Below are 25,511 nucleotides of genomic sequence, written 5' to 3' on the forward strand. Positions count from 1 at the left end.
GAGCTCATCAGGCTTAAAAGCTTAGTGTTACATCTGAACCTGATTCCTGGCTTGCCACTCTCAAACAATTTAGGAATCTAAGCGAACTTCAGACCCTGGCTACAAGCCCCGTCTTGTAAGGGGAGCAATACACCAGAAGTCTCAGTTCAAATGCAATGCTAAACTTTTTCCTCCTGGTGAGTTCCAGCTTACTAAAATTATTCTTCCCACTGGCAAAGAGAGCCAAGGTGGATTGATCAGGCAGCTTACATCAGCACGCTTGTGAACAATAAATCAGGATTCTTTGGAATTCTTACTTATTGTTCTGCGTGAACATGACCTCTGTGTGTGGTTTGCTGATCTTTCTACTTTCCTTAAGCTGTCATTTTGTTTCATGCTTATATTCATGTCGGCCCATCCCAAGATATGTGTGTAGATATTGCTGTGGAGGGACCACCAAATGATTAGAGTATATTATTGCAAGTCCTAAGATGTTTGTTTCAGCTCTATATGAAATGGCTGCCTCCACTTCTGTAGCACGAAGGTTCCTGCTCTTTATACCCATCCTGGCTAATTAATAAGACCATGTTAGGGCTAACTGAGTGAGTGATGGAGGTGGTAAATGCCTTCTTACAAGAAGGTATGGTCTCAACAGTTCTTCTGTGAGATCCCTTCTAAAGAAACAGTTGCTTGATCCAACTAGTCCTAATAACTTATCCTGTGCTAGCATCTGCCTTAGCTGTGACTACCCAAGAACTTATGATCAATATCTTCAGTAGGTTCACAACAGACCAAAAAAATTACTACTACAAGATGTGATGGCTTAAATATTAAAAAAATGTATAGAATAGATGTTGATTGCCTATTAGCCACAATAACTAAAGTCTTCATGGCAGTAGACAACTGAAACCAGGAGCTGAGGTTTAAGCTAAATTGATTCTTCTGAACTGCAAAGTGCCAAAATGAATTTTAATTCTGTGGCAGAGACTGCAGAATGTCTGGATGGCTCTTAACACTAAAGAAATAAGATGTAAGTTCATCTTAGTGAATTTGTTTTCCAACTCTGTCTCTTGATTTACTAACACAGATCCTTGATGACACATATTGCTGAAATTTATTTTAGAGCTTGGAAGAAAGCATCAGGGGAGATATTGGAGGTATATTATTTCCAAGTTATTACCATTTTTTCATTTCATGATAGATTTTTTTAAAAAGGTGTTTTTGCTCTCAACTCTGTAGGCACTCATGGGCGTGCAAGTAGAGGCAATCTGTGATTGTGTACATATCACAGTTGAGTAGCTGGAGACTACTTTAGTGAGGTGAAAGGCTTCCTTTACAAAAAGTATGCAGAAATAAATACCAACACTAATACTGGCATAAAAAAATGATATGTGGATGTTCTGTGTAAAAATGGTCAAATAGCTTTTCTTTGTGGGGAAACTGGCACTGATTATCTTGACTAGACTATTGATGAGAAGCATTGGTTTAAGTTTAAGATTTGGTCCCAGGCAGACCAAAGTTGGGTGGAGCTACTTCTGCAGGTAGGAGGGCAGTGGGATGATTGGTTAATTACACTGGGTGGATTACAGAAACTAACTAGTAGTTTTATGGGGTCCTGTTCAGTAGTTTGCTTTAAAATATTTATATACCACCTTTCCTCAACATAGCTCAAGGGGACTAGCACCAATTAAAACTAAAACAGTATAACAGTAAAACACTAAGATCAGAATGTAAAGATAGAAAAATACAAGCACCCATTACAAACAACATGATCAAACAGTTTAAAACAATTCAGTAAGGCAGGGTTGCTGACCCTCACACCTGTGGGCCAGGGCCAGCTCACCTGGAGTCCCAATCTGGCCCCTTCGGTTCCTCAGGTGGCCCTGCCCCCATTCTTCCAACCACCAACCATTTAGTGGTTTCCCAGCCTTTCCACATTCTTTTTCTACATTCTAAAAGGCTGAAATGCTTCTCCTAAGGCTTAGTTACTGGGAGTAAGAGCTTTAAGCTAAAATACGCTGATACGTTTGGTATTTGGGGCCTGTCCTGCTTTGTCTTTGACCCCACCCACCACTGGAATGTGGTCCTCAAGACCTTGTCCAAAATTGAATTCGGTCCTCGGACTGAAAGAGGTTCAATTCCTTTGGAGTGAGAGCTTAAAAACTCATGGCACCAAAACCTTCCTAAAAAGCAACCTGGCTGAAATCCATCAAGAAGAGGCAAAATGAGCCTGTCTTGGGAGGAGGTTTCAGAGCCTAGGCTTACTTCCAGAAAGGGCCCTCTTACTTGTCCCAACTAAGCATACTTTCTAGGGACATGGAGTCACACAGGAGGGTCTCTGTTGAAGATCTCAATAGGTAGATATCTTGGCCTCAAACTGTAAAGCAGGGGTAGGCAACCTTTTGGGGTCCATGGGCACATTTGGTAATTTGAGAAACTGCTGTGGCCACCAGCACAAACTGGCTGCCATACAAGGTGTGGCTAGTCACAAAGGAAAAATAACCTGCCCCAAAGACTAAGTACAAGGCAGAGGTGGGGTCTGAGCCTCAACACAACTCCTTTAAACCCACACTTTCAATGCCAACAGAAACCAATTTGTTTTTTGTGGTTTTTTTTTAAGTGGGAAGAGTTGAGCACATTTGTGGGCAGCAAGAAAGATGTCCAGGGGCACTCTAATGCCCATGGGAACCACAGTGCCTACCAATGCTGTAAAGGATTTTGAAGGTTGTCACTTTGAATTGGTCCCAGAAACAAATGGGAAGCCAGTACTCTTGATTCAATAAGGGAATTACGTGCTTCAAAGTTTGTATATTAACAGGAATGTGTATTGTTCTTGTTTTAGGTTATTGAGCAAAGCTGTATTCAGGATTTCATGCATCATGCAATTCACCTTCCTAGGAACATTCCACTGCACCCCAAAGTGCGGGAGGTGTGTTGATCGTCCTCTGAAGCAGTGGGTTTCAGACTTCTCACTTTCTGGGATCCCTTTCCATGTTGACTTGTCTACTGAGAAATCCCAGTGAATTCATACGTTCTTCTGTGTTTTGAACTGGGTTTCCAGTTCTGGTTGGAAGCATACTGTGATTTGCTGTAACTCAGGGGTGGGGAACATTTTTCAGCCTGAGGGCCACACTCACTCATTGGAAACCTGGGGATTGCAAGCCAGTGGTGGGGTTTGGAGACAAAAGTGGTGTGGTTGGAGCTATCCCCACACTTCCTTTCACACACTTCATATATGCATTCAGTTCTTTCTCTTCCTCCACTTTTCTCTCCCCACCCCCTCTCTCTGTCTGTCCTCTTTCTCTCTTCCCCAACTGCCTTCCCTTCTCAGCCCTGCTCCCCCCACCCTCAAGTGTAGCAATGAGGCTTTAAAAAAAACCCTCAGTTGCCCCAATGAGGCTTTTTAAAAGCCTAAGGACTGCACAAGAGCTTTTTTCAAGAGCTGGTTGCATCACATGGGGAGGGGAAGTTTAGCCCCAGTGTCTGCACCAGGGGACAGTGGAGAATGCGGGCTGGATGGGGAGGCACCTGTTTATGAACCAGAGGTATCCCACTCCTGCTGTAACCCATAGTTTCCCTGATTTGGGCATAATGGCAAACTAGTTTCAAGGTCCAGGAACTGAGGGAGGGAATGAAAGCACCTGATAGGAAGAGGGAGCAGACAGCCCAATGCCTCTTCACAATAGCCAAGATTTGTCTGTGGCATCTGAACAGGGCAAGTATTGCTGAGATGGTAATATGGGATAACCCCTTATATAGGGGAAGGGTAGGATACAAATGTCGTTAACACTAAGCAAGGATTTTGTTTATATGGAAAAGGGGGCACTTCAAACTCTATGAATGTCAGCCCATGTTAAATGGCAAATAGTACTGGCTTAATAGTACTAGCATCAGCATCTTCTCCAATCACCCTGGAGAAGATGCTGATGCTAGGGAAAATGGAAGGCAAAAGGAAGAGGGTCCGACCAAGAGAAAGATGGATGGATGATATTCTGGAGGAGATGGACTCGACCTTGGGGGAGCTGGGGGTGACGACGGCCGACAGGCAGCTCTGGCGTGGGCTGGTCCACGAAGTCACGAAGAGTTGGAAGGGACTGAACGAATAAACAGCAACAAACTGGCTTAAATTCATTGGCTGCAATCCAAAGAGCTATCTTATGTGCACCAAAGATTTGAGGCATGCCCAGTAGGATTTTTAAACTTTTTAAGTAGCAGAGCCCACCCTCCTAGCTGGCTTTGAAATAACCCCCTTTTTCAGAAGCAGTTGACGTGCCATGTGGGGAGGCAAGTTTGTTCCTCAAGAAACCCAAGGTCGAACTCCCCTTGGTCACACAGAATTAGTTGTGTGGTTTTTGGATTTCTTCCAGTAGCTATCTGAAAATACTAATATTTACCTTTTCAATGTGTGAGAGTGAATTAATATAGTATAATCTGAAATACATGTTGTGGTCCAGTACAGCTACAGCACTTTGTAAGCATTACATAGAGGTATCTATGTGGTCTTGGCTGCTTGCGCAGACCATAGGAATGCTCATTTTGCAAAAAGCTAATAACTGGATAAAATGGCCTGTGTTCTTCAAATAGCATGTGAAATAACCTCTTCTACCATTTGCATTGATTTTTGTTTTGTCAGTTGCTGAGCTATTTCCACAAACAAAATAAATGTCGCCAGGGAGTTGAAGAAGTTCTTTACAGACTTTATCAACCCATTCTTTGGAGAGCATTAAAGGTAATTCTGTCTCTAAAATGTCACCTTTTTTGAAGGTATTTTCATATCCACATTATTTTCAAAAGTGAATACTAATTTTAGTAGGAAATATATGTAACCAGAGTCCTGTGGGGTTGTTAAATAAAAATAGGGGTCTTAGATGACGTGAACCATATTCCTTACAAGTAGGATCTGCAACACAATGGTGAGAAACATGTGGCCCTCTAGATGTTGTTGGACAGCAACTCCCATTAGCCCTATCCAGCAGAGCCAATGGTGAGGGATGCTGGAAGTTGCAGGCCAACATTTGGCGTGCCACACATTCCCCATCCCTGTTGTAGTGTAATGTAGTGGAGTACTCCTGTTCATGGCTCTAGACTGAGAGGGGGTGAATTCAGGAATGGGGAAAGGACAAAGGACAACTTTTTTTCTTCCTCATTTACCTCACCCTATCCAAGCCCTTCCCCTACTGTTCTATAGCACTAGAGGGCTGCCGATCCCAAGGCTGAATATTATATAGCAGTAGATGGGACACACACTTCTGGAGTTGGGAAAGGCAGTCTCCCAACCCTATCTCCTCCAATGTCCAGGATACTTACTATAAGCTGTCAGACTTGGGCAGGTCAGTTCCCTCTCTTCCTCTGCTTTTGTTTTCCTTTGGCTTTATTTTCAACCGTCGTATGAATATTCCGTGTCTCAAACTTCTCTCAGCCATATACTTCATTGATAGTCTTGCACCATCTGCCTGACTTCTGTCTTTTTTAGACCAGCCTCCCCCAACCTGGTGCCCTCTCGATGTTTTGGACTACAACTCCCAGCATTCCTGGCCATTGGCCCTGCTGGCGGGGGCTGATGGGAGTTGAGGTCCAAAACATTTGGAAGGTACCAGGTTGTGGAAGGCTGCTTTAGACCCTTTCCCTACTCCCCTCTCTCTGTAGGCTCAACTGCCATCAACTTTCTTTAATCTCACAGGTTCCTGTCAAGTAGTTTTGGGGTGGTTTTTTTTTAGAAATGTTACTTTTCATTCATAAACTTCTGTACTTCTGCATACCTTTTAGCTAGACACAGCTAAGTACTTCTTGCACACTATTGGCAGTATCCAACACTGCTGGTCTACTGACGCTTTGATGAACCACTAGTGTAAGTGACCTCTAGCGATATGCCCGTAGTGTAAGCTGATGGTTTTCCGGGGAAGCTGCTTTGATTGCGTAATGATCTTTTTGTCTTTTCCTTTAACTGCTAATCTTTTGAATCGCACACACTTTGGTAGGATGACAGTGACAAGAATGCTCACTTCATGAATTCCTTTTTTTGGTGGTTGGGGAAACCATAGCTCAATGACCAAGCACATGCTTTGCATGCAGAAGGTTCCAGGTTCAATCTTTGGCATCTCCAGTAAAAAAAAAAAGATTTCATAGCAGGTGATGTGGAAGATATTTGAGACCTGGAGAGCTGCTGCCAGTGACAGTAGACAATATTGGGATAGATGGACAAATAGTTGGGCCTGGCATAAGGCAACTTCCTGTTTTCATCTATTTTGTAAGTAATCATTTGCCTGTTCATTGTGGGCCAATTGTAGTTTTTTGGAAAGCATCCACCTGGCAAATTGTGATGTGTTCTCTCTCTCCTAAGCCAAGTTGCATATAAATAGAGGTGCTTGGGAAGGGCATCTCCCTGGGAACAGGAATTCAACCTGTTTTGGATAAGATAGCAGTCCCCTTGAAGAACCAGATTTGTAGTTTGGGGGTCTTCCTGGACCTGGCTTGGCTTCTGGATATGCAAATAGTGGCTGTGACTAGGATGGCCTTTGCTCAGCTTCAGCTGGTGCACCAGCTATACCTCTTCCTTGAGAAATCTAACCTAGCTATGGTTTGCCTTCCCCTCAAGGGATCAGCTGGGGCTCTGGCAGAAGAACCCAAAGGAACTGAGAGCCCAAGTCCATATGGCGAGAGTGGGTGGAAAGTGCTCTGCAAGCCACTGTAGGCACTGGTCCAAAAAATCAGCACACCAAGTTGCAGAAAAAGTTTTTATACTTTTTAAACAAAAGATTTGACTACGTGACCAAACCATAATAGGTACGCAAAAACTCCTAAGTGCTGAGAATGGCAGTTCCTTCCTGTGAACAAAAGATTGTAGCTTGGTACTTCCTAAAGCCATCCCAATTACAAAGGGGGAATATTAAGTTTGAATGGGTACTCCATCTAACGGAAGGGTTTCCTCATGATCTTATCTGAGAAACCCTTTTCAGCCCATTCAGTTTCATACCTGGTGGGTGTATTTTACCTATACAGAAGCAGAAATCACTTTGGAACTGGTTCGTTGCATATCTTAATAGTTTTACATCCTGCTTAGCTCAAGGCTTTCAGAATATTATACAGCTTTGTTAAGATAATGTCAAGCCTCTCCCTCCTGTACCTGACCAAGGGCTGATGAGTATTCTCCATTGCCTTTGTCTGGCCTTACCGAAATAATCACGCTGCTACCTCTACAGGCCATGTTCCCAGGGGTGGGGGTGCAAGGGCTGCTGTCTGGCCAAGTTGTCTTCCAACACCTTAGTCGCATCTAGCATGGACTATTCTAATTTGTTTTACATAGGGCTACGTTTAAGAAGTCACTGGAAACTTGGTTGGTCCAGAATGTGGCAGCAAGCGTGTTAGTGGGTGCTCTTGTATGGGAGCATATCAAACCCATCTTGAGAACCAGTGTGGTGTAGTGGCTAGAGTGTTGGACTAGGAGCCGGGAGATCCATGTTCTAGTCCCCACTCGGCCATGGAAGCTCACTGGGTGACTGGGTCAGTCACAGACTCTGAGCCCAACCTATCTCACAGGGTTGTTGTTGTGAGGATGAGATGGAGAGGAGGAGGATAGTGTAAGCTGTGTTGGGTTCCTTTCATGCAAGAGGAAAAAAGGCAGGATATAAATGCAATAAATAAAAATAATAAATAAGAGCTGCACCGGCTACCAGTTTTGTTTCCAGATGTAATTCAAGTGATTAGTGAGGAAAATTCTAAATGGCTTGGGTCCAGGCTACCTAAAGGATTGTGTCCTCCCATACCATCCTGCCCTTAGATCTGAGAAATGAGGACACTTTTCTGTATGCGGATTATGGCTGAGGCTAGACTGGTTGGTTCATGTGAAGAGGCCTTCTCTGTGGTCACATCCAAACGGTGGAACTCGCGTCCACAGGAGATCTGCTCAGCTCTCTGCCTGTCCTCCACCATCTAGCAAAAAATTTATTATTCAGAAAAGCTCTTAATTTGCCTGATTGGGTTTTAATGGCTTACCCCAATATTTTAGGCATGGTTTAGCTGATGCTGTTGTCTTTTATTATATTGTAAATTGTTTTTATTATGTGTTTTGTTTTAAATGATGTATGCTGCCCTCAATATTATTTTTTACTGTGGAAGGGTGGGACATAAATTTTCTTAAAGGCATAGCTGGACAAACAGGCAGACGGACTGGCTGCCACTGTGGCAGACTGTACATGCACTTAGTCTGTATCTTCTGGTCCTATAAGACATGAATTGGAAGAATGACTCACTCACAAGGGCAAAATGAATGGTATTAAGCAGAAAAAAAGTTGTGTTACTTCCCTCTGACCCTCTTTGACTTAAAGCTTTTTTCCTGATGAAGAACTTGCCCTTGCTGAGAACAGAATCTGATTTTGTCTTAATACATTTTATATTGTGCCTATTATTGATTCATATTTCACTCTGATCTTTCTTGTCTGGGTAGCCTTGCTCTGGTGTGAGATCAGAGTGGGAAATAGGTGATTATTGCTTACATAATTGTTTGTGAGATTGTTTGTGAGATTTTATATTTTTGATTACAGTTTAATTCTGTTGATGGCTTTAAGTATAGCCAGGTACCATGTTTAGAATAGGGATGGACAAGACACAACCTGTGGGCTGTGTCGTCCCCCCCCCCCCCCCCCGCTGCTGGGTTATTTGCTCCAGCAGCAACCCCCATCCCTGCAATTTTCCAAGCAAACAAGGCACACAGGGAAAATGTATCTTGTTTGCAAGTTGAATTGTGCTCCGGGAGTGCGGTTCTGCTTGCAGACAAGGTGCCCACTGCCGCGCACCTTGTTGGCTTGCAAAATCGCCACTTTTTTTGCCATCATCACAGCAAATTCAGCGGCAATTTCATTGGGTTTGGAGAGTGGGTTCTGGGGAGGTAATGCAGCCCCTATCCCCTGGTAGTTGCTCATGCCTGGTTTAACATACAGTGGGTGATCCTACTATACTTCCTTTCCCAGTGTGAATCTATCATCCTTGCATTACTTTGATCATTGTGTCTCTCGTCACTGAGTAGCTTGATATATACATGGAAGATATACTTATAATAGACTTTCTTATGGTCTATGAAGTTACAAGATTATAAAGCAATTGCATTTGCAATCCTTTGCCTTTCTTTTTGCACGGTTAAATTTATGATTGGCAGACTTCCCTGAAGTTAATCTGTCTTGGCTGCTTGACATCTAGTCTTCATTTCAGAATGGTAAAATCCTTGTTTGTGTTTGAGTGATGATTTCATGTTTGTTCATACAGTATATTTCCTCAGGGCTGTGTGTGTACCTTTATTCTGTAGTGCAGTGAAATTTCAGAATGTAACTTTAGGATCACTGTTCAGCTTCCTAGGACTCTCAGCTTTCCTATTTTTAAAAAACAAAATGAGGTTCTGTCCTTTTATAGCTGTGAAAATATTCTGGAATATGGACAATTGAATAGACTTGAATGTAGACAATGCCAGGTGAAATATCAAGCCAAAGTGATGTCTGAATTAGGATTTCCAATAGTGGAAGGCTGGACGTCTGTGCCCTGCATGCCTCTTCGCCTCTCCCTATGATTCACAGAACCAAAAGAAATTATGCAAAATAGTAAAAAATTACAGAATGAGTTATGCAAAATAAGAAATATGCTTAATTTATGCAGATGGTGGAAATCAGCTTTTCTGGGTGCAGAAGTTGGATTACCTTGATACAGAATTTAAAAATAAATAAATTATCCCCTGACTATGTAATACACTGAAACTACAGGTGAAATGAAAACAAGTTTCTCAGTTATCAGACTTACAGTGCAATCCTGAGTAGACCTGCATAGTTGTAAAACCCACTGAGTTCAATGGGACTTAATGGCAGGCAAGTATGTGCAGGATTACAGCATTATTTTGTTATGTGTTGTTTCTCTGAACTCTTTTCCCCTCCTTTGTAACAGGCCAGAAACTCAGAAGTCCGATCAAATGCAGCATTGCTATTTGTAGATGCATTTCCCATTCTGAATCCATGCTTTAACAAAGAGGATACAGATAATGAAATCCAAAGGCAATTTGATGAGCTTTTTGTAAGTAATTGTTCCCCGTACCATCCCCATCAAACTGGTTTTATTTAATAATGAATTCAGCATTAGAAAGTGAAAATTCTGATAACATAAATCCTCATTGGCCTGAATTGTCTGTGCAGCAATTCATCACCAGCAGAATACTGCATCCTGATTACATCCCCCTCCACACAACACTGAACTATAACTTCATAGTTCAAAACCTGAATTGATTTTTTTTTAATTTAAAAACATAAATTGATAGTGAACACCTTAGACTGACAAATGACTGTAGTGGCGATGATAATAATTTAAAGCCAAGATAAACTTATAATAAAGGCATGGAAGAGTTAACTAGAAGTTGATATTTCTAAACATATTTAAACATAATCTCATAAGTAGGTCTCCTGTGCAAACAATCAAAATGAATGTGAGAGCTCTATCCAGTTGCACAGAAGAGTTGCATATCATGATATTATTCATTATTATATTTTCTGATTATAGAATCTCTTAGAAGATCCACAACCTCTAGTCCGCTCAACAGGGGTGCTTGGTGTTAGTAAAATAGCTTTCAAATACTGGGAGATGATTCCTGCAACTGTGCTTGCTGATCTTTTAAGAACTCTCATTGAAGATCTTGCATTTGATTCAACTTCAGCTGATGTTCGATGCTCTGTTTTTAAAGTAAGTACCTTTGTGACTAAATAAAATCTCTTGTGTTTTAGTAGTTTATTCTTCAGTTATAGGATTATTGGGTTGGATCCAATTTGCAGAAGCCTGCTTACACAACAGTATTACAGGATTTCCACTAGCTCAGAGAGACTTCCCTGTCTCCCCTGCGGTCCCCAAATCTGTTCCAGATGGTCCCCCAACCCTCCAGAGCCTATGTGGGGCCCCTGCAGGGGACTGCAAGGGAGAGAGGAAAATCCATTCTTCCAGTGGTTCCCTCTCGCTGGTGGAATGACATAATAGGATTCAACCCATTATTTCTGATTTAAAATAACTCTCAGTGCAGAATTGCTGCATTAAGACGTAACAGCAAACCATGATTTGCTGTAATATGCATGAGCCTTATGCCTCATGTTTTCCCTTTCATTAATACTTGAGGAAAAGACTAGAAGCTTCTGGTTAGCAGTTAGCCATAGTTTACTGTTGCGTTTACTGCAAACTGTGCCTTCAACAAACCATGGTTTGAGGTCCTGATTTGTCTGCAAACCATGACTTGCTGCAAAGGCAAACTATTATTTGCCATTAATGGAAAACAAAAATTTCTGATCTCTGCCTATTGCATCTGAAAGAAGGAGAGGAGCGAGTGCACAAACCAGAGGCTCATAGCAGTTCATGTGTGGAAGAGCAAACCATTACAGTAGCTGCATTCAGGTATAACTAAAATTGTGTCTACTGCCTCCACTTGTTTCATGAAAACCTGTGCAGATTTTCAAGAGGAGCAGTAGAGCACACTAATATACCCTGAACCTGCCTACTCCATCCACCATGAGCACACACAGCATCCTCCTGTCTTGTAAAAAGAGAATTCAAAGCACTTAACTCTCCTCATTATCTCTGTATGGTAGAGCGGTGGTAGGTGAGGCTGGTGGAGGCCTGCTGCTCATCTTGGGGACAGGGTTCACATAAAGGGTCACTATTACTCTGTCTTCAAATGTCACAGCAGGTGCTTGGATGGGATGAGGAAAGTGAGCACAGAGTGGCCAGTTTAGGGAATCAGGCAATGTGATATGTGTAAGGTGTAGGACTGCCCTCACTTTGGCCACCTGAATATCCGAGCCCAATTAAAAATGTTGGTGTTGGCCTTTAAAGCCTTAAATTACTTGGGACCAGAATATCTCCTCCTATATGTACTTGCTTGGACCCTTAGGCCATCTTTGGAGGCCCTCCTCCAGGTGCTCTTGCCAAAAGAAGTGTGGCAGGTAGTTACAAGAGAAAGTGAGGCAGTTCACACAAGAACAGCCTATGGGTTCTTAGTGGCTTGTTAATCATGGTAATGACACACTATGCCGTGGCGACTGCCCGCCACAACTTAAATATTCACAGTGGTGACTGGCATATGCCACAACCCACCGTGGCTTATTTAAGCCACACTGCTGATTGTGCACACCCAGTCAGGGCCTTCTCAGTTGTGGCACATTATTTATGAAATGCTGTCCTCAGGAAGGTTCATCTGGCACCTACATGGTAATTTTTTCGGCGCCAGACAAAGGCCTTTCTCTTCTCCCGTGTGTTTTAAAGTTTTCTTTTTAGTTTTATGGCTGTTTTTATATATTTTATATTCCTGTGCTTTGTTGTTTTGCATTGTATTTTATTCTTTTAGGTTTTGTAATCCATCCAGAGAACATCCATTGCTGGGCGGATTAAAAATAAAATGAATGAATGAATAGAATACATTTCCTGCCATCTTACTGGTATACTAACCAAACAGTGTCTTAAACTGAAATAAAACCTTCAATAGGTATACCAAGCTTTTTAACAATTTCTACTGTGTGCCTTCATAAATATATTTGTTTTCTTTGTTCCACATCAGCAATGCATTCCTAGAAAGAATGTTGATAGAAGGTTTTTATAAGCACAACACATATGACTTTGCATTTTAAACAGCATGTTTTTATACAATGTGTTGCCTTGCTTCTTGTCATTCTCCTGAGCCAGTTCTCTGAGCAGCATATATTTAGCAATTAGAATAGTTTCAGTTCTGTATTCCCTGTTTTCTTGTGATAACCTTTTATTGGTGTTTTTCTTTTTCTCTTGCAGTGCTTGCCTATAATTTTGGACAACGTACTAAGCCACCCATTATTGGAACAGCTCCTGCCAGCCCTGAAATACAATCTCCATGACAATTCAGAGAAAGTTAGAGTGGCTTTTGTTGATATGTTGCTGAAAATTAAGTCTGTCAAGGCTGCTAAGGTAGGATAAATTAGGTTTGCTAGGCTGTAGACAAGACGCATAGAACTAGGCAATTTGGAAGATGTACATTCATCCATACAGCAACAATCTTAAAAGGAAAGGGGTGCAAGTAACCCATTAACATTTCATTCCAAACTATTTACTATTGTCGCATTTTAATTAATCAGTGCTTGGAAACTTTAAGCATTTTTTTTCAGGTTTTCTAGCAATTATCTTGATTGCATTTTCAGCAGTCAAGTAACAACTGAAAGACGATATTTAATTACCTCTTAATTTAAAAAAATAACAAAGCCTGGTTCAGAGTTAAGATGCAAATGACTTGGTATTTTATAGCTGCAAAAATAAACTGCCTTTAAATGGAAAAGATTTGAGAACTGAACTGTGCATTGATTGGATAGCGGATTCATTGGTATATTTGCTGAATAGTTTAGCAAGGTACAGAACTAGGACGGAAAACAGTATTCTAACAGAATTCAGGAAAAATGGGTGCTATGGATTTATACTCAAGATAGCTAATCAGATCAGAGGAGTTATGGTGATTAAATATGATTTCATGCCTACATACTCTATTGCGTGCTTTATATATCACTTAATTGGTTGTTTATGACAATACTAATACAAATATGAAAAGAAATCTTAGAAAAGCACTTTTCAACTGTAGTTGTGTCTGCACCAGCACCTTTTGGAATTTATTTGGACTCCACTGTGTCCTCGAACTCTTTTGTGTATTTGCTATATATCCATGAAGATGGGGACTTGGATTTTTTAAAAAAAAGCAAAACGAAGACTGAAGAGGTGTACAAATATGTACATGCATAATTTCAGGCTTGAAAAAGGAGGAAGCACGATTTATTTTTCAGGAATCATGCTGCCATGCCTGCCTGCATGTACATGTATAGTGTGGCAGTGTGTCACTTGAAAGAAGGATTTGTTACAAGTATGCCCAGGTATTAGTATCTTTGTAAAATACTGATGATGGCTAGGCTAACTTGACCAGTAGTTCTTCCTCTCCTCTGTATGTAGTGAGATCAGGAATGCACCTTGGGCTATCTTGGTTCCTTTCTGCTTCTTTTTCCATGTGTAGAAGTAAATGTCCAAAGAGAGAGATCTGCAATTATTTTAGTGCAGTCTCTCTTGACCCTGGGTATTGAACTTGCTTCTGTGTCGGTATTCATAATCAAGGGATATCCCTTGTTTCAATGAGTTGTAGTCCTTTGGTTTGCAAGTTCACTTCTTCTGCCCCACCTTTCCTATCACATGCATAATATGAGTCCAAGGCCCATTGTGCAAAAAAAAAATGCAAGGGGAAATAATATCCAAACAGCCCTTTAGTTGCTAAGGAATAATTAATAAAAGTCTCTTAATTTCAATCTGTTGCAAAAAAAATGCATTTTCATATTCATGCATGTGTGATGAGGCAAGAGTGAGCATGTTAATTTGTCACAGCATGAGTAAGAGTTTCCACTCCCTGCTGTTTATTTAACACCAGTGCTGTGCTAGGCAGTGATACATTAGATGTGCCATTTTGTCCCCAGGTGGCTTATCTGAAATCTATGAACTGGATTCAGGTTGGAGGCAGATTACTGCAATGCGCTGTAGGTGGGGCTGCCCTTAAGGCTGCTCTGGAAGCTGGAGCCAGTGCAGAATGCAGCAGCTCAGCTGTTGTCAGGAGCTGCCCCTTTTCAGCATGCAACTCCTTTGCTGAGGGAACTGCACTGGCTGCTTATTCACTACCGGGCCAGGTTTAAGGTTTTGGTACTAGTGTACAAAGCCCTACATAACTTGGGAACAGGATACCTGAGAGAGCGTCTTCTCCCTTACCAACCTGCCCTGTCACTGAGGGGATGCTCCTGGTGGTTCTACATGGACCTATGGCCTGATTAGAGTCCACCAGGAGAAGAGCCTTCAGTGTGGTTGCCCCCTTCCTATGGAATTCCCTGCCTTTGGAGGTCAGGCACCAATGTTGTGATGCTTCTGGCACTTCCTGTTATTTCCTGTTGAAATAACACTGTTATTTCAGGAAGGCTTCCTTGAGTGAGTGGCTGCAATTTTATCAGAACTTGGTTTACCAAAACTCTGTTGTTGTTTTTTTAATAGTAATTATTTTAATGTGGTTTTTATTATTTTATCATATCTGCTGTTCGCTGCTCTGAAATCTCTGGATGTGGAGCAGTGTACAAATCTTGTAAATAAATAAAATAGCTAGGCTTGATACAGCTGAGGACAAGTTGGAAGAAGGCTATCGCTACCCAAAATGCTGAAAGGGTGTAAAAATGGAGCAGCATATTAATTGCAATTAATTACAATCCAGCGAAAGCCTGGGTGAACAACTGCATTTTTGGGAGGCAAGAATTTAAAGCATTCCACATTGTCTGCCTCTGGAACTGCATGGGGGAGGGTGTTCCAGAGGGTGGGTACTGCCACTGAGAAGGCCCGCAGTCGAGATATTTCATGGCACTGTTCTGTTGGTTGCCTTGATGGTTCCGCAACCAACAGAATGTAGCCACAAAATACCTGGAAGGTGGACTTTCTCAGTGGCATCCACCCTTTCCCATACAGTTTGGGATGCAGAAAATGTGGTATGTTTTAAATGCTTCCTTAAAACACACCTGTTCACCCAGACTTGCTCTGGCTTGTAAATAATTGCAATTACTTATACTCTGCTCCATCTTATTGTTCCTTGTATTGCTTCTTATTATTATTTTAGCTGAAATTGTCTTTAACAGTGTGTTTTAAATGAGCTTTTAATATTTATATGTAAACCGCTTAAGAGATTTTATTAAGTGATATATAAATATAAATATGTAAATAAAGGGTGAGGTTATGGTGGTCTTCAGAGGGCTTTGTAGAAGTGGGTTTTGAATAGACCTTTTGGCAGGAGATGCTTTCCTAGGCAGGCAGAGCAACTTGTGCAAGAAGGCAAAAAGGGATTTTTGGATAATGAGTTTACAAGGAGTGCATCAAAATGGAAATTCACAGATAATTGTAAAATATAATCATGGTAACTTCTTTTTCTCACCCCCACCCCCATCCTCACAAATTAGTTTTGGAAAATCTGTCCTATAGAGCATCTGTTAACTCGCCTTGAGATTGATTCGCGGCCTGTGTCACGGCGCATAGTAAATCTTCTGTTCAGCTCGTTCTTGCCCATCGATCAACCAGAAGAAGTATGGTGTGAGCGCTGTGTTGCACTAATCCAAATGAATCATGCTGCAGCTAGGAAGTTCTATCAGTATGCTCATGAGTACACTAGCCCAACCAACATAGGTAAAGTTCTGGAAAATGGTATTCATGTTGTTGGCCTGAATTATGATAAACAATCTATAATTCAAAAAGTATTGGGTGGCTTTATTGTAAATGCCTATATGCTGGTAACAGCTTCTGAAGAATGCTGTGCCAAATTGAAAATGCCCGGAAGGAGGAGGGAGAGACACCACTATATGGGGTTGTATTCCTGACTTGCATAATGTACGCATGCATATAAGGTGGTAACTACTTGGCTTGCTTATTTTTAAATGCAGATTCTACTTAACTTTTCCCCAGTGTGTAGCCATTGAGTGATGCAGCCACATTTAAATATTTTATTTTAAAATATCCATGCATGAACATGCCAAAGGCCATTTACAAATCAATTAAAACCACTAAGAAGAAAAATGGTGAATAAAATATTAAGCTCTAAACAGCAGTATGTTTTATTATTAAACTATTTCTTGCTTTTATATCTTGTTTAAATTGAATACTTCAGATGCTGAATTTATTTATTTTTTAATGAAGCAGTAACTCAGTTGATAGCTCTGTTGTTCACTACTTAAATTGTTCCTGTTCCAAATAATCTTTTGTAATTGTACACTTCGTTCTTTAATTTCAGCTAAATTGATGCTTACCATTCAGAGCTGTTTGAATGCCTGTATCCAGCAGGGATTAAAGGCAGCCAACAGTGATGATGAAGACAGTGAGAAAGAAAATATGAGTGTAAGAGTGCAACAGTAAAGCTTCTAATATGAAATTGCTAATTAATTTTGTGTAGTCTGCATTGGACCTTTCTTCTGTGATATTCTTTGGGACAAAATACGACTGAGATTTGTTCATTACTTTACCTATTAAGAGTATTTCTGGGCATTTTAGGTACCCTTCCATTTCAAAGGGAATAGAGGCTTGATAAGTTGTATGGAAGTATTTGCCTAACTTAAAATTTTGCCATGGGTCCCTGGTGAGTTTAATTCTTTTCAGGTTACAATTAAGCTGTAGTATCTCTCCAATCTTCTGAAAACTAGCAAAGATTCTAACATAGTCTTGCCGTGGGTCATTGCACCACTTTGGAGAAGTTAAGAGTGTATTTCTAAAAGTGTTAAAACAGAAATCCCTAACTAACACTGCATTTGGTAACCATGATTGCTATAGGTAAACTGGTCTATGCATGACATCCCTTGGTTATATGTCAGCTGCCTTTCTCCATTCTCTCTTGTATAATAATAATAATAATAATAATAATAATAATAATAATGTACCAAGGTAAAATTATTTGTTGGCTTAGTGCAGATCTATGCAGATATTTATAGAACTGTTTTGCTTTAGTACGGCTAGAATGTCAAGAGTCCAGGGCTGGTTCAGATATTGACAGTAGCTGTAATGTTCTGCATGTGGTGGGGTGGAGACCTCAGGATTGTGTTTATCATGAAACTGAATCTAAGAACAAGATCCTTCCTCAACATGTCAGTGCCCTGCTTGCATGTAACATGTGAATGTGAGCCAACACCACAGAAATAAAAGCTGCAGTGTGCTTCGGTGTAGAAATGGTTAGCCCTAGTCTGAATGTGGTAATATTTTACATGTAGTTTGACTGTTCGAGTCAGTTGAGCTATCATGCATGCTGTCAGGCGTCCCATTCCCCCCAGTGCACATGCTCAAGCAATCTGACACCAGACACCCAAATCACTGAGATTTCTTTATTTCAGGAAATCTCACAGCAAAAGCTTAATGGTTACACTCTTCAGAAATCATATAGCTGATAGTCAGTAGCTATCGGCTCTGTGTAATTCCAGAACAGTCCAAAACTAAACACTACTACTGTGACTGAGATCCTCATCAACATGGTTTCCCTGTTGTCATTCTCCACAGTTCTGAACACAAGGGAAGGGACTCTGGATTACTGGGGACCTAACCCAGGCAGTCCTTTCACAGGATTCCAACCCCGGACATGGAAAGGGAATGATTCCTGGAATGAATCCATCAAGCAATCAAGGGATAACTTCTTGAAGGGCCTAAACAAGCCACACCCATAGAGAGTCCAGCTTTGAATCTTTTGTTGATAACTCCAGGCTACATGGTCAAGGCCTATCAAGATCAAAGGAAGGGTAAACTCAGACACGCAGGGAGTTCCGTGCCACCACTTTCTCATTGGTAACTCCACACTGCATGTGTCCATGCAGAGGAAAGTCTAGAAGTCGTAGATCAAACCCAGCCTGCCAGTACACCGAGCTGACGACAAACAGATACACACAATCCACAGCAACAAGAGTTCAAGTCTATGAAAAGCCTCACAGTACTTTTCATGGCAAGTCCTTAACAACCCAAAGTTCCAATCCATGTGCAGGGTGCCTCCAGAATCCCAGACGATGATAGATCCAGAGAAGGCTTCAGGCAATGAAGACAAGATGGTCTAGCAAAGGCTCTTCGCCTTTGCATCAGCTTAAAAGGAAAGGCGTGACTAAGACACCCCCTCTGGATCCCTTGACAGACAAGAGCCTTTAGCCTTTCAGCAAAGCCCCTGTCTAAACAGGGTGTCACTGCTCAGTCCTCCAGCAGTGACGCTTCAGCCTGGGCAACCCTTCTACAAACCCCACCCCACCTCTGTCAGGTTCTCACGGACAGCTTCCAGCCTCCCTTCCTGCCAAGGCCAGACCAGCAGGTGGACAGGGATTTGAGTGACTCCTCCTGGCTCTGCTTTGAGAACACCAAAGGAGATAAGCTTACACAGATTTGGACATTCCAGAGGCTGAATAGGCCCAAGGCCTTCCAGGCTACTTCTAATCAAATCCTGGCTGTAACCTACAAGGCCCTGACACAAGCCTGCTGCCATGTATAGGAAGTAACAGTCTGTGTGAACTGGACATACTGTACATGCAATTTAATTTATGCTTTTCATTTATGCTTTCATCCCTCCACCGCTATTGGAAAAGAAGATCTGGTGAATTGCAATTACCCTTGTGACATATGTCATACACTGTACCCCATCATGAGTAGAATACTACTGGTACTGTCAATATCTGAGCTAGCCCTAAACTCTGGCAATTCCTCTTAGTTATGGGAGCCAAAATGTTAACCCATTACTGTTGCAAGGTTGGTATATTGGCCTAGACATTTTCTAAAGTAAAAATAATTAGATTGAAATATAAATGTGATTCCTTTATGTTCTCCTTCGCAGTCATTTGGAAGTCCCACTCCAAAAATGCCAGTTTCCATTTTTGTTTTGCTCCTTTTCCATTGTCCCTATCAGTTTCTGTGTACGCTTTTATGTCTCCACTGTCCTTCAGGTGTTACATTGGAAAACTATGAGATCGTAAAATCTAGATTCTAGCACTGAAGCTTACAAGCTGATAGATAATATAGCAATATATAAAAAGAAATGTCAATTTATGTTTGTTTCACCCGATAACTGGATAACTGACCCTCTCTTGTTGGACTGGGAGTTGGGAGATCTGGGTTATAGTCCGCACTCAGCCATGGAAGCTCACTGGGTGACTTTGGGCCAGTCACAGACTCTCAGCCCAGCCCACCTGTTGTGAGGATAAAATGGAGGAGGAGGATTATGTAAGATGCCTTGGGTTCCTTAAGGAGGAAAAACGGCAGGATATAAATGTAATAAATAAATAAAATAAAGTTGCATTATTCTCAGAAATTAAAAGAACAGCTCTCAGGGCATTCACATACTCATGAATTCTGAAAGGCTCCTTCCGCTTTTTTTTAAAAAAAGCATATAAGCCTAATTTGAGAAATATTATTCAAGAATAATTGCATACTAATCCTCAAATATTGCATTTCAGGTGCCGAATAATGTACTGTCAATTGATGACATACCTTCTATGGCAGGCTTACTTGAAGTTATTGTAATTCTCTGGAGAAGCATTTGTAAAGCACTTGATCGCAATGAAGAAGCCAAAAATCATATTGTCCGAAGATTTGCTTCTGTGCTATCCGAATATTTAAAAATATTTAAGGTAATTCCCATATAAAATATACTTTGGGCACAATCTTATGCATGTTTAGACGGGGGGGGGGGAAAGTTCTACAACTTCCAGCATGCCCTAGCCAGTATGACTAGCTGGGGATCGCTGGGAGTTGTAGGACTTTTTCTGTCTAAGCATGCATAGGATCACACCCTAAGGAGGAATAATCTAGCTCTAAACATATTCAGATTGTATGTAAGCTGTAATAGTGCTGTTACTTTATGTTAGTAGCACAGTCTAGACAGCCCAGATTGGTTGGTAAGGTGTTCTATAAGAAGAACTACCAGTAAGAATCAGGCTAATAGTTGCTGACAAGTTCTTGACTGAACGTTTTGGGATTTTACTGTTATACTCTTAGTGACCAGCAACTTACTATCACTTAAAGCATTTAGTATTCTTTCTTGTAATTGATCTGTTTAAATAAGGAATTTATAAACGTTTTGGCTTCAACCTAGGATGATCGTTGTATGTCTCCAATAATTATCCTGGCATCTTTCATGTCACCTGCTGCTATTCCTGCATTCAGGTATTGTTTAATTCTTTTTTACTTTTAAGTTGAAACTGGATGAAAACTTTTCCCCTTCTTAATTGTGTGCCATGCATGTTTGATTCCATTAAGGAAATTGGATATGTCTATTCCTAGGGGTATTGCAAAGTTCTGTAGATTTTTTGACGTTTAAGGCACAACCCTATTGAGAAAGACGTCAGCTTCCGAACTCAAAGGCTGATGTCTATCCAGTTCAGATTGGGTGAAGCATGGAGGGGATCCTCTCCTCCATGTTCCACCCACCCAGCATTCTTGGCTAGACATGCGATTTTGCATGTCTAGCCAGGGCATCGGAATGGGGCTGGGAATAGGCCTGGAGACACCATAGGAAGCAACCTAAAGGGGCTTCTGCAGGCTCTTCCACTCCCCGCCCCCAGGAATGCCCTCATTTCGCCCTCTCCATACTCCGTTTTATGAGCACGGAGAGGCAGCTGCTGCGGTTCTCCCTGCACAGGCTATGAGGGAGAGTGGGCAGGCAGCGCAGTTTCCTAGCTCAGAGCACTGTCTACAAGCTTGGAGCCAGTAAACCAAAAAATCCTATGGTCCTCTAGACAGTGTTCAGTGATCATAGGATTGCTCTCTTATGTGTTTAAATGGCTAACTTTTTTTTTCATTTGCTTGTAGCTGTGGTGTGATCTCTAAACTGAAGAATCTGGAAAATGGTGCCACTGAAAATAAATACTCTACCCTGCTTGACTGTCTGTGTCGCTGGGGAAAAGTGGGACACATTCTTGAATTAATCTATGATTGGATATCTGCTGAACCAAACAAGAGAGAGGTGTGCTAAAGAAAATGTGATTTTGAATGTATTTGTCTATGCAGTTTTTGCAGTTGATCTGCTTTGTTTGACATTTTAAAGTGATAACTTCCTAATGCTTAAAAGTAAAGGGACTCTTTTCTCCCTTTTCTTAGAGTAATGGGACTTCTGAACGGCGGGTACGTATCCAAGAAACACACGAATCAAAACCAGAATTGGCACTTGATTATATAGAGTACTTATTGACTCATTACATGAATCGGGATTGTCTTCTGTCAGTCCCCAAAGAGAAACTGAACCAGCTTTTGAAAGTTCTCAAAGCTGCAAAGGTGAGATTTCACTTTTTCCACAATATTGTTTGACAATCTGAATTAATTCTAATAACTCTTATAAGGTTTTCTCTAACAATTCAGTTGACTTCCTCTTGTATGATCTTTCTGCATACCATAATTGCCCAATAAACCTCTGAAGCTGCATATTCCAACAAATGTTGCAAAGACTTCATATTCTGTCTAAATGCTCACTTTTGCAGTCAGTTATTGTTGTCCAAAGTAAAGTAAAAACTGCTGTCTACATGCAAAGTGTGTAAATGGCAATAGATGGCTATGTGAATTCAGATGATATCACCTGATAGTATAGGTCAGTGATCCGTAAGGATTTGTGATAATCATACACACTTCCAAGGACCAGATGGATTGTGCAGATTATTTAATACTGGAGCTATCATTAGAATAACCTCAATCACAACATGATCTATATTTCCTCACTGCTCTTTTGGAATGAGCTTCTCTTATGGACATTCTGCAATCAAATTGAACTGATTGGACAGAGCAATGCGTGCTAATATACAGGTCTGTAATGTTAACAAACTGCTTTTCTGCCAAAAGATGCAACAGGCCAAATTTGTGATGCTAGTCAGGAGCCCTGTGTATGATGATCGGTAAGCTCTTCTGCTCTCGGGCCAATTTACCTTTGACTACAGTCCTTTGTGCTGTATTGAGTGCTTTTCCCCTGAACATTTTAGAAAAAATATGGAGGTGGGAGTGCGAGGAGTTTCAATAGGAGAGGACAGAAAAGCCCCACTATGAAAGCAGAACAATCTATTGCTGTTTGAGTTCAGGCCACTGTGTTGCCAAGGGCCTGGTTCAGACATCATAATGACCCAGGGTTTCTTAAACCCTGGGTTTTTGTAAGAGAAGCGAGAGTGAATGATCATGCTTGCTCCCAGCCACCGTATTCCTCAGGCTGCAGCTGGGCAGAGTTAAACAACCCAGGGATGCCCCATTTCTGGGTTGTTTAGTGTGATGTCAAAATGTAGAACTCTGGGTTGTTAGGAAAGAAACAACCGAGAGTTGTAACTCGAGAACAAGCCATGCGTTACAACTCTGGGTTATCTCTCCTCCAAGAACCCAGAGTTCTGTATTCAGACAACATGGTAAACGACCTAAAGTATATGAATTGCAGCTTTTGAACTAAATACTGCAAGAGCATCAACATTTGGAAGCTTGGCTCTGATTTGTGGGTAGGACGAATGCATCACTTTTAAAGTGAGAATTTAAAAAATTATATTAATATCTACCTTTCATCCAATCTCTGTGCAGAATATTCAAGTAATTTTTTTTTCCTAAATGTAATTCCGAAATTTCAGGATGTTCTAGATCCATATATCAGAGAAACTGATGTGAGGTCTCCTGGCTTTTACCAAGCAACTGCACTGAGAGCCTTCAGTCTGTATTGCAGATTAAATATACATCTTCAGTACAAGGTACTGTAATTTCAAGAGGTACTCTATATTTGTGCAGAAATGGCTCTCAAACTCTGTACAACCATTACATTTATGTGTGCTTTTTTTCTTAATAGTTTGCCTCTGAAGGACAAGATTACCTATTAGCTTTGGTGGAAACAGGTGCTTGGATAGAAAATAGAATTCTACCAGCTCTTTTGACAGATGAGCAGGAGGGCAGCTTGGGGCAGTCCAGCGAAATCTCTCAGTTGGTGGTTCAGGTAATGAATGTGTGTGCAGGGGGTGGGGGTGGGTCTGCTCTCTTACATATCATGGTTTTTGAATTAGTCCACTAACATAACACTGGCCCAGTTCAGATACTACACCAGCATGGCTTGCATTAACCCTAGCTTAGAGCAGTCCTAAATATGGTTTGGCTTCCAACCAGAGGAAACCCTGAGTTTAGAACTGCTTCTTCACTTTTGTTGTCCATCTTCTCAGAAACCCATTATTTTAGAGGTGCTTTTCTGTCTTTTATTTTTTTATCTCGCTCATCCTCCAAGATGCCCAGGGTAGCCTTGTTTTCTTGTTCCTCCATCTGCTCAGCACTCCTTGTTTGTTTGGTGCAGTAGACCAAACTTCTTCTACTTCTTCTACTTTAAGAAGTAGAGTAACAACCATAATTGTGGTTTGTCAATTCAAACATCATTCCAAACCATGGTGTGTAAACATTCTTCAAACCATTTTTTTCATTCTGATTTGTTGGCTGTTTTTCAAACCATGGTATGCCAGTTCAGATGCCATGCCAAGCCATAGCTAAGCCTCCTTAACTGGTTTGATGTGATGTCTGAAGTGAATTGCAGAATGCTTTTTTCCTTTTTATTTTAAACTGAGTTCTCAGGAGTGTTGCTAGTAATATTAAAATAGAGAGGAAGAGGACTATGTAAGCCACTTTGGGTACCTTGCAAGAGGGAAAAAGGTGGGATATAAATGTAATAATAAATAAAATATATAATATGTAGTGGTCTAATGGACTATTGATGGTAAGTACTTTGAAACAGTCTGCTGGTATTTACTCAGGAAGTAGATAATAATGCGGGAGCCTGAATTCCTGGGAAATAGTCTTGACTTCTTTATCTCTTGAATTAAATTAAATTTTTAATTTAATTTTGATGCTTGGTAATTGGATTGTTTAAATCCCTCTCTCTCTGTGCGTGCGTGTGTAATTAGTATTAGAGAACTGCCCTCCAATTCTGTCTGAAGGACAGTATTGCGAAGTTCAGGAGCTCTTCTACTAATGAAAGTTAGTCCAGTAGCAATATCCTATTACCTTCCTTGCATCCTTTTGGATTGAGCTGACATGAAGAAATACCATTTTAAAAAAAAATCTGGCAAAAATATGTATTTTAATTGTACATTTCCTGTCGTCTAAGCAATTTATATTCAACTTAATTCATAACAAATTATAATCTGAAGAGTGTCCTAATCTTGACTGATGCATCTAAATATCAATTACTGACTATGCACAAAAATCTAATGTAGATAATTTTTCTGCTCCTGTATGTAGACTTATCTTACAGTGTGCAAAGATCTTATAGCTGTTGGTCTTGGTGATTCAGAGTTTCAAGCTCACCTTCTGAACATAGCAGTTATGATCATACATGGAGGTAGGACAAGAGTTTGTGTATATTTTTTTACCCAGAAACCTTTACAGTACTACAAGGCTACAGACAAACAATATCACCTATAGTAATATAACTTCAAATATCATGTATGCCAATATTGTTCTACAATATAGATAGCAGAGTGCAAAACTGGCAACACTGGCAAACAAATACATTGTCTAATACAATACGTATTTATTACAGTTTATATTCTTTATAAAATCATGAAAATGTCTGTAAAAGGAGGTTGCTGTACTCAGTAAAAATGAAGTTATACATTGACTTTTTGTGCAATTCAGCTGCTAATACTAAATATAGTTTTATAAATGTTGGTAATTCCAAAAAGTATCAGTTCCAGTTGTGGGCTTCAATTGCATATTGCACAACTACAATTATACGTCACCGATGCATTGCACAAACCAGATCCAATAGGGTTATTGAAGTCAGACTTCAATGAGTGCCCATAAGGATATACTTAATAGGATGCTGATTCGTACCCATTTTAGCAAAATGTCTTATTTATGGGTGAATTAATGAGATAGCAAAGCCAAAAAGACAGCATGCTGTATTGGCCAGATCTAGTGTGTCACTACAGTAGCCTTCATTGTGTCCCTGTGCATGCTCAACAGGTTTCCCATGTGCTTTTTCTGAATATATTATTCTCAAAACA

General features: G+C 40.8%; 1 protein-coding gene across 4 annotated transcripts in view; it reads left to right on the forward strand.

Moving 5' to 3' along the window:
* The window catches only part of NCAPG2 (non-SMC condensin II complex subunit G2), a 53,650-nt gene that overhangs the window by 14,120 nt on the left and 14,019 nt on the right, over positions 1 to 25,511 (forward strand). For all 4 annotated transcript variants that reach the window (XM_084859281.1, XM_084859282.1, XM_084859283.1 and 1 more), the window contains exons 8-22: positions 1,067 to 1,136; positions 2,822 to 2,908; positions 4,613 to 4,708; positions 9,904 to 10,029; positions 10,510 to 10,689; positions 12,772 to 12,924; positions 15,969 to 16,191; positions 16,793 to 16,896; positions 19,968 to 20,141; positions 20,606 to 20,676; positions 21,322 to 21,475; positions 21,610 to 21,783; positions 23,103 to 23,219; positions 23,315 to 23,458; positions 24,745 to 24,844. In XM_084859281.1, the coding sequence (XP_084715407.1) occupies positions 1,067 to 1,136; positions 2,822 to 2,908; positions 4,613 to 4,708; positions 9,904 to 10,029; positions 10,510 to 10,689; positions 12,772 to 12,924; positions 15,969 to 16,191; positions 16,793 to 16,896; positions 19,968 to 20,141; positions 20,606 to 20,676; positions 21,322 to 21,475; positions 21,610 to 21,783; positions 23,103 to 23,219; positions 23,315 to 23,458; positions 24,745 to 24,844 (1,973 nt within the window). The remainder of the gene's footprint in view (positions 1 to 1,066; positions 1,137 to 2,821; positions 2,909 to 4,612; positions 4,709 to 9,903; positions 10,030 to 10,509; positions 10,690 to 12,771; positions 12,925 to 15,968; positions 16,192 to 16,792; positions 16,897 to 19,967; positions 20,142 to 20,605; positions 20,677 to 21,321; positions 21,476 to 21,609; positions 21,784 to 23,102; positions 23,220 to 23,314; positions 23,459 to 24,744; positions 24,845 to 25,511) is intronic.

This window comes from Heloderma suspectum, chromosome 5 (assembly GCF_057233095.1).
Source record: "Heloderma suspectum isolate Gila_16-S chromosome 5, 16-S_ref, whole genome shotgun sequence".
Taxonomy (NCBI): domain Eukaryota; kingdom Metazoa; phylum Chordata; class Lepidosauria; order Squamata; family Helodermatidae; genus Heloderma; species Heloderma suspectum.